This window comes from Heterocephalus glaber, unplaced genomic scaffold (genome assembly GCF_053883595.1).
Source record: "Heterocephalus glaber isolate CG9 unplaced genomic scaffold, H.glaber_assembly_v1.0 deba00001806, whole genome shotgun sequence".
NCBI lineage: Eukaryota > Metazoa > Chordata > Mammalia > Rodentia > Bathyergidae > Heterocephalus > Heterocephalus glaber.
In genome coordinates this window covers 2618794-2628310 of record NW_028258481.1, presented here as the reverse complement: position 1 = coordinate 2628310, position 9517 = coordinate 2618794, and the positions used below count along the sequence as shown (strand labels likewise).

The 9517-nt window shown below is 38.4% G+C and overlaps 1 protein-coding gene and 1 pseudogene across 1 annotated transcript; one reads left to right on the top strand and one right to left on the bottom strand.

Moving 5' to 3' along the window:
• The first annotated feature begins 1180 nt into the window (after nt 1-1180).
• LOC101711573 (olfactory receptor 14A2) lies at nt 1181-4086 on the top strand. Its single transcript, XM_004875058.3, is given in 4 exon segments — nt 1181-2098; nt 2101-2140; nt 2645-2785; nt 3848-4086. Coding segments are annotated over 4 exon segments (1338 nt in total).
• A 3560-nt stretch (nt 4087-7646) lies between these two features.
• Nucleotides 7647-8735, bottom strand: LOC101711941 (olfactory receptor 14K1-like; annotated as a pseudogene).
• Between the last annotated feature and the right edge of the window lie 782 nt (nt 8736-9517).

Here is a 9517-nt window from a genome sequence, read left to right as displayed (position 1 = left end):
AAGACTCTTCCCAAAACTCTGAATGTCAAAACACTAAAACCAAAACCAAGGCTAACTACTTCATGTATTGCTCATATGAATTGTTGCATATAAAAAAGAGTAGCCATTTGCCACGTAGCTTTGTGGTAGATCATTTAATGTTAGCATTGCCACACATAGTTCAATCTTTAGCTGAAAAGGAAAGGCATGGGAGAGGGAGGAGAAGAAAGAGGAGGGAAGGATAACAAAGAGAATGGAAAGAAAAAAAACGAAGGTGGGAGGGAGGAAAGAAAGAATTTTTAAGAAAAGGCAGACAATTTTTTTATTTGCTTAAATTTTTTATTGGTACATTTTAGGTATACAATAAATTCACATTTATCATTGGGTGCTTGAACCTGATGTATCTTGGTTCTTAGTTCTTCCCTACTACCTGTGCACCCTTCCCCTCCTCCACCCTTCCCTGTTTACATAGACTTTGTTTTCATTTTTTTTCTTTTCTCACAATTTTTCCTTTCCCTTCTTTCCTTTCCCCTTCCCCTCCCACTTCCCCTACCACTTTGGAACTTTTCTTCCTATTTCAAATTATCAATTATTCATTTTAATCCTTATTTGCACTTTCATTTCCTCACACTAGAGAAACATTTGGTATTTACACATGTGTGTCCTATTTATTTCACTTAAGAGTATAGCCTCAGCAAACAACACTGAGATTCCACCTCACCTCAGAAAGAATGGCCGCTATAAAGAAATCAACCAATAAAAAGTGCTGGCTGGGATGTGGGGAGAAAGGATCCCTTTTCCATGGTTGGTGGGAGTGCAGAATGGTCCAACCACTGTGGAAATCAGTATGGAGATACCTCAAAGAACTAGACTTAGAGGTCCCATTTGACCCATCTATTCCCATGCTGGGTGTATTCCACAAAGAATTAAAAGGATCATACTACAGTGATATATGTGCACCCATGTTTATAGCAGCACAGTTTATAATAGCTAAAGCTTGGAAACAGCCCAAGTACCCATCAACTGGAAACTGGAAAAATAAGGTGTGGTTCTTTACAGAAAAGTTTTTAATATGCAGTAGTTACATGCTTCCTTTACAGTTGAATGTTTCTGAATTTAATATCACTGTTTGGGGGCTGATTATTACTTTTTCTCCTTTTTCATATGTCCTCACCTTGACAGGCAGTGAGGAGGCTCTAATATGGTGAATGCCACCTTTGTGACCAGTTTCCTTCTCTTGGGGTTTTCTGAGGACCCGGAGCTGCAGACACTCTGTGGCATTTTCTTCCTGCTGATGTATCTGGTGGCCTTGATGAGTAACCTTCTCATTGTTACTGTCCTTACCCTGGACCCACAGCTCCAAGCACCCATGTATTTCTTCCTGAAGAACTTATCCTTGCTGGATGTCTCCCTGGTCTCTGTTCCAATCCCAAAGTTCATCCTTAACAGTCTGACTCACAACAGTTCCATTTCCATTCCAGGCTGTGCCTTCCAGCTCCTTTTAATGACATCCTTCTCAGCAAGTGAGACATTTATTCTCACTGCCATGTCCTATGACCGCTATGTGGCCATCTGCTGTCCCTTGCACTATGAGGCCATTGTGAATGGTGATGCCTGTATGCTGATGGCAGGAGTTTCCTGGGCAATGGGGGGCCTCTTTGGAGGCATGTACACTGCTGGCACATTTTCTGGGCACTTCTGTGGATCCAGTGTGATCCCAGAGTTTTTCTGCAATGTTCCCTCCTTGCTCAAGATTTCCTGCTCTGACACACTCCTGTCGGTCTATCCCAGCATGGGAATTGGGCTGTGTCTGGGCCTGTCCTGTTGTGTTTGCATTGGGTTCTCTTATGTTCACATTCTCTCCACTGTGTTGAGGATTCCATCCAGGAAAAGTCAGTCAAAAGCTTTCTCCACGTGCCTCCCACATCTTGTCGTCTTCACTGTTTTTATGCTAAGTGCATTGATGGTTTACCTGAGGCCACCTTCAGATTCACCCCCAGTCATTGCCAGGCTGCCTCCTGTGATTTATGCTGTGCTGCCTCCAATCCTGAATCCTGTCATCTACACCCTGAGGAATGGGGACATGAAACGGGGTCTGCAGAAGCTGCTGCCAGCCCTGACTGCTCATCAGGTGCCATTCATCTAACATTAACTTGTGCCTGTTCAGGGCACAGGACCTCCAGGGTGGCACAGAGACTTTCCATTTCTCACTTTGGGGAGGCCTGCCATGCACCTATCTATGTGTGGCTCTAGGAAGAACATACCCCAAGAGACACCTGAGCTTGGAAGCTGCAGCCCACAAGGCCAATGTGTATGTCATGGAATCACTTGCTGTGCTTCTATGAGAAAACATCTCTCCTTTGGTGGTTTAGATTTCTGAAAATATTGGTTGACTTGTGATCAGATTTCATTTTGGTTCATTTATTAACCAATTTTGGTGTTTCATTTATTGAATACAAATGCAAATGTTGAGGGTCAGGGATGTAGTTCAGTGGTTCTGTGCCTGCTTGGCAAACATAAGGTCCTGAGTTTTATGGCTACTACCAAAAAGAAAGAGCTACCTCCTAAACAGAATAACAATATTGAGACAGCACAGTGGGTCCTGTATGTGGAAACCATGTGAACTACTGATATGAAAAGTGTTTATATCTTTCTCAAAAAGCAGACTGGCATGTGCTAAGGCAGAACATCTACCTGCAAAACCACCAGGAGGCAACATCTGAGCTGCATCCTCTCAGAGAGACCCTGTTCACCCAAGCAGACAGTGTTCAGCAGGGCCAGGGCATTTCCAATGTAGCAGACCCAGGTGTGTCTTTGTGCCTCAATGTAATTCAAAAAGTACAGAATTTCTGAATTTAACTCAAGTTGGGACAGTGCTTTTAATCTGAGTCTGAAAGAAACTATGGAATCTATTCAAATTGTAGCAGAACTCACTGGGCAAGGACAGATTTCTTTTGGCTTATTCACTAGTATCCACAATGCAAGACTTGTCCTGGCCTTCTCTGTAATGTACATAGAGACCCTAGATTTTATCAGAATAACTTTTGAACTTCACCTTTAATTATCTAGGGAAATAAAAGGATGTTTTTCAATAATATTCTGTGGTTTATGCTCTTATTCAGTCTTATTGACAACATTTTATTGCCATTTTGACTAATTAATGAACCAGATATTTTTATTGAGATGTAGGCACACATATTTAATCATGCCCTTACATATTCCCTGATACCTATTTTTATTTTTACTATTTTAAAAACATTGTAAATAATGAAATATAACTTTTATGATATGACTTAAATGTAAACTTATCTTTAAATTTCCTCAAACAGCCTGTAGAAAATGGTAGAATTTTGAGTCCTACACCTAAAGAAGAAAAACATAAGGTTACAACAAATCCTCCCATAATTTTCTTCTGTATATTTGTACTTTACATAACAGTAGCCTGCTGTGTGTCTCAGTAGAGGTGCCTGGGGTAACACAGGAAGCAATCTTAGTATTTACTCACTTGGCATGATGAATAGCAAGTTGTGTACACATGTACAAAATGTTAAACCAGGATTTTTACCCTCATAATCCTCCATCTAAGGGATTGTGAGTATGTTTATCTGAGCATCACAAGGGGTAAAATACACCCACACTACTCTTCTGTTAAGTAAACATGCATTTTACCATAATGGAATGTGGGTGTTTCCTCATAGAACCTGTGCCTGGGAGAAGCAAAATCTCATCTATGCATTCACCCAGTTACCAATGGAATGGCAAATTGTGTATGAGAGGTCCATAGCAGCAACTGCTGGGGTATATCAATGAAATGCTCATTGGTAAATTTCTGTGCACTTAAAAAATTTTCTTTTGGTTTTTCTGATAGAATTAGCTGAATTCAGTACAATGGCACATGAAAAACAGGATTTTCAAGTTTTGGAGAAGGTCAAATTTGAATCATCAGATTACTTATGCATGGATGATGAAGATGACAATGATTTTGATATTGACCATGGGAGCCAATGTTCCTGTTCCAGTGAATTGGAGCAATACACAGGGAATGCAGAACTAGTTCATTCAGATGATGAACAGAGGAGCAATATAAGTATATACTTGACTAGTTGAAATGGTGCAAAATGATCATGCAACCAAATGGAATGATTCAATGATGGAACTAGGTGCAAAAATATAGTGAGGATCTTGGCAGGGGTGAAACTTTTTGGACAGAATCCCAGAACTGCCATTCAATTTTGGAAATCACTTGTAAGAAATTAAATGCTACAAGATGTTGTGAAATATAAGTTAAATTTTCTTTATGTACCAGTAGCCATACTCAAAAATATGTTTATTATGACACCTCTCTAGCTAAACTGAAAACATTCATAGTTCTTTTGTACTTATTAGGGATTTCTCATAGTAATCAAAGAAATGTAAAAGACTGATGGAAAAATGAAAGGTATGGGCTTGAGGTCTGTAGAATAATGATGAAACTGAAGAGATTTTGTTCCCTTCAAAATTGCCTGAGGTTTGATGACAAAACTATCTTTAAAGAAGGAAAATGAACTGATAATCTGGCTGCTGCCCACTTACACTTTCAGATATTTGTGGGTAATTGGCAAACAATTTCCACACCACCCTAATACATGACATTTCTTCAACAATTTTCAGCATTTCATAGTTGTGGTTTCAGATAGTATATGCAAAAAAACCAATTTTATCTCTAATTTCATTTTTATGTCAGGCTTAATATAACAATGGATTTCTTTCATTTTTTTAGTCTATTTGCATTTTAAATTTATTTTATTGGAAATTTTCCTTTCACATATCACAAATAATGTATTTACTCTTTAAAATTATATATGCTTACCCAGACATATTTATACTATATATATATATGAGTATTATATACATGTGTATATATTTATACTAAGACACCAGCTACTTTTACTTTGCAATTTCCTTTCATGATAGGAAAATACGGACACAAATAGAGTTTATCCTTTGAACATACCCATCTTAAGTATTGAGATGCCCTATGCTCCTCTGTACATCAGGGTATATATAAGGTAATTTTAAAAACATTTAACATACTTTTAAATACTTACCTATAATCTGAAGTCTCTTCAAAAATAAATAATCACTTTATATTTCTTTTCATGAAATGTTAATGATTTCTGAATTAGAGTAAAAATTGTTTTATATACATTAGATTTGTATTCCACAATATGCTCAAGCTTTATTTCTTAATAAAATTTGAAAATGATTTATAATACTTATACCTTCCACTGAACATTTGTGTATTTGCATTGTCTCATCCTTAGAAATCATTTAGTCCTTACAACTGAGCTCATTAAAGAACTTTTGGTTATCTTCTTTATATGCCAGGATTTTAGAACTGTGGTATAATCCTACTTTAACACTTCTAAATATTTGTTCACATGTCATTTGCAGATGCTGAGATAGACATCTCTTAAGTGTATTACATGTATCTGCTCTATGAAGCAGAGCACTGATTTCCAGTGAAAATGTAATACAGACCAAATTATGTTCCTAAAAGTCACACAGCAAGGAACAAATAGTCACACCTCCATTTACTCTCTTTCTAGAGTTAGAGGAGTTAGCATCATTAGCATTTAAAGTAAAGAACTTCATCAAAATTAGTTTTTGAATCTTTCTTTAAACAGTATTTTATGAATGTTGCAGCACTCATTGAAGAGTATATGAAAGATTAATAGTGAATAATTCAACCAAAATGCGGACTCTCTAGATATAGCCCTAGTAGTGCAGAAGGTGAGCTCCTAGAGGCCCAGTTAAGTTTCACTGTCTGAGGAAAGCAACTGTCCCAAGACACAGAGCTCTTTTCAGTTAAGGTGGATACAGCATTTCTAGGGTTCCTGTGAATCATCAGTATAATCATAGGGATTTGGAGAAATATGTAGGAAGTCAACAGACACGTGACCACTACATTCATGGCTCTCTGCCCTTCATTGTTTCATAGCCTCAGCTGAAAAATGTCAGGAGGTTGTGAAGAAAATCCCATACAGAAGGTAAAGGATGGACAAGGTGACAAGGAAGCATTCACCACACAGCCTGGCAGAGGTAACATAGCCCATCTGTGATTCTTCAGGGCCTGAGGATGCCAGCTCAGTTCCCCTTTTATTGACCTTGAATTTGAACACAAAAACTCATCTCAGCTCTCCTTCATCAGACAGCCGATTGTATTATTTTCCCACTTAAAATATTAATTGTATTTGTGACTGATGTGTGCATGTGTGATTTATCAGTCATCATGTCTACTTGTAAGGATTTATTCATTCCCCAATGCCTTCATTCTCAAATGCATATTTTTTCATGTTTCCATTCAGTGTTTCTATATAAAGGGGTCAACTAAAAAGTGATATTTTCATTCAATACAATATCTTTTTCTTCACAGACATGATTACTTTTATGGTGCATTTGAAATAAGCTGAATTAGCATCATGGCAAAGTAGCAACACAACTGACTTATGCTCAGAATTACAAATTTCATAGTAGAATTAACTAATGTGTTCCTTCTTCATTTCCCCATGCAGGTATATAGACCTAAGTTCTTGTGTGATATTGACCTGATTACTAAAATAGGTATTTACTTTACTTTTATCATTGTATTCATGCTTCGTTAGAAGAGATATTTAAATTATTCTATGACTTTCATATGTGTTTAGAGATTGAAAAGATGAAACAAAGTGCTTTATAGTCTTCAGAGTCACATTCTATTTAAACTATACTTTGAAATTTGAGTACAATTTGTAAACTAGGAGAGTCCATGAGACAGGTACTAGGAGCAAATTTCAAAGGTATTCAGTGAGCATACAGTATCTGAAGGCCTTTTCAGTGGCCACAGCCTTTTCTACATCCTATGTTATGGGGTGAGTACCAAAGGACATGCCATACCGTCCTGGACCTCAGTTCATCTGCCTGCTCCATGTGAGGCTCCTCCTGGACTGGGGGAGAACTGGTGGTGTCAAAGTGTATGCTATCAAGATGGTGGTCAACAAACATGAATTCCTTCTCATAAAGGCAGCAGTAAGCAGACTGACCAGTGAGACCAAACTGTGGTCTGTATCAAGAGCAGGACATGATTTTACAGAATGAGGATACAGGAAATGCCACAAGATAGTGAGAGTCTGGAAGACTCCTTCATAATGCTACATTCATAGATTGAAGGTATAATTAGAAAAGGTCAGGAATGTGCATATTAGACACAAAGAGCTTTCAGTAAAAAGAAAGATGCCTGCCTTCAGAAATATAATTTATTTCAGAAAAAACAAAGTTATGAAAGATTAAATGTTTTATTACATAGAATACATCAAACAAGTATTCAACAAGTAAAACCTGTGATAAAATTGAGAACATTTTAAAATATGCAAAATTATGTTTAAATCATAAATGTAAAATAATTTTCACTAAAGAGTGATAATTTGAAGTTATAATAAAGTTTCATTAAGAAAGCTTAGGAAAAACAATGAAAAATTTAGAAAAATAAAACTTTGACAAAATAGAAAGGAAGCCAGGAAAGATGAATGGTTAGGAGGCAGGAGAAAGTCTCACAATCCTTTTGTATGGGGAATGTCAGGACAAGAATGGTACTTATCAAAAGCACATTAGAAAAACCATAATAATTTCTGGAACAAAAATGTGTAAAGTGCAAGAGTGTAGGAAACAATTTACTTTCTACTGAAACTGACAGCCTGAGATCACCAAAGGAGGACTCAAGGATCTACTGACCTCTCCAGAGAATCACCCCAAATTAATAGTTAGAGAAAGAATCTTGGCAGGAATGTTGCTGCCTCCTTCAACTTTAATATTCTTCTATTACTCCCATCTCACCTGACTCAATACTTAGAGCTGATTGAATATCCCTGTTTGTCAGACAGTAGATAATGGGGCTCAAGACTGGGGTGCCACAGTGTAGAACATAGAGCACAGCATGTCCAGAAGAGGAGGTGCATTGGAGCTTGGTTTAAAGCAGTAGCACCTGTTAAGAGAAAGGTGCCCACAACCACCAGGTGAGGCATACAGGTGGAGAAGGCTTTGGACTGGCTCTGGCTGGATGGGGTTTTCAACATGGTAGAGAAAATAAACACATAGGAGACAACGATGCAAACCAAACATGAGAACCCAAAGAGGACACCACGGATCAGACTGACATTGATAGCAGCATGCTCCTCAGAACAAGTGGACTCTAGGAGGGCAGAGACATCACAGAAAAACTGTAGAATCCTGCTGGAGCCACAGAACTCCAGGAAGAATGTGCCCACTGCGTAGAAGATTCCCAGGGCCCCTCCACTGAGCCAGGACACAGCCATCAACTGGACACAGCACCCTTTGCTCATGACAGCATCATAGTGCAGAGGGTGGCAGAATGCCACATAGCCATCGTAGGACATTGTGGTGAGTATTCCCATCTCTGACTCTGCCAACAGGACCACCAAGAAGAGCTGTCACACACATATCCCAAGAAAGAGATGGAGCCACTGGGGGTGACAGAGTTGAGAATGGATTTGGTGACTGTGGTGGAAATGAGGCAGAGATCCAAGAATGGCAAATGCCTGAGGAAGAAGTACATGGGGATGTGGAGGTGGCAGTTCAGAACTGTGAGGAGGAGGATGGTCATCCTCCAGCCTTGCCGCCAGGTAGACCTGGGAGAAGAAGGCAGCCTGCACCCTCAGCAGCACCGTGCCGTCCATCAGTCTCAGCAGCAAGAACCCCCTCAGAAGTGTCTGATTCTTCATATTGTAGAGGCATGAGGCACCTGTCAAGTATAAAAGAAAAAATGATGAGTTCAAAACATCATATTACATGGATGCCAGCGCACCTGTGTTTGTAGCATCACAGTTCTTTACAGCTCAATCTTAGGAGTGGCCTGTATGTCCCTCAACAGATGAATGAACAAAGAAAATGTGGTATTTAGACACAATGGAGCACTACTTTACTATCATCACAGAAAGATAAGCTTCAGGCCTTTAGTAGGAAAGTGGGTGCACCTGGACACCATGATGCTAATTGAAGTAAATCAAACAGGCTTAAAATCACATACCTTGTATTTCATGAGGAACTAAAGTACAAACAAAGTTCAAATAAAAGAGATAGTAGGAAACCAGAAATCGTTTGTAAAAGTGAAGGAGACCAAAAGTTAGAGGGAGAGGTGGGGATAAGGTGTAGAAAGTGTTGAAAGGTGTTATGAGCATATGCCAACTCCTCACTGTGAATGTAGTCATCATGCACTCCAAATATGTAATAAGGTAAGTCATACTAAAATGCATACAGCACATCACTTGTTATATGTCTCTCCATTCTTTAGACATGCAGAGATTAGCATCATGAGTTAGAGGGAAAGTTTAGAAACACCAAACATCAACCTTTTACTCAAATGAGGTATAAAACAATGGTGATATAACACTCTAATGTGATACAGTTTGAATTTATTTTGAAAGATGAAAGAATTTATACATCTACAAAATAATGTGAAATAAATTTTGACTATATTTTGCCATTAAGATTTACAGGATTGCCT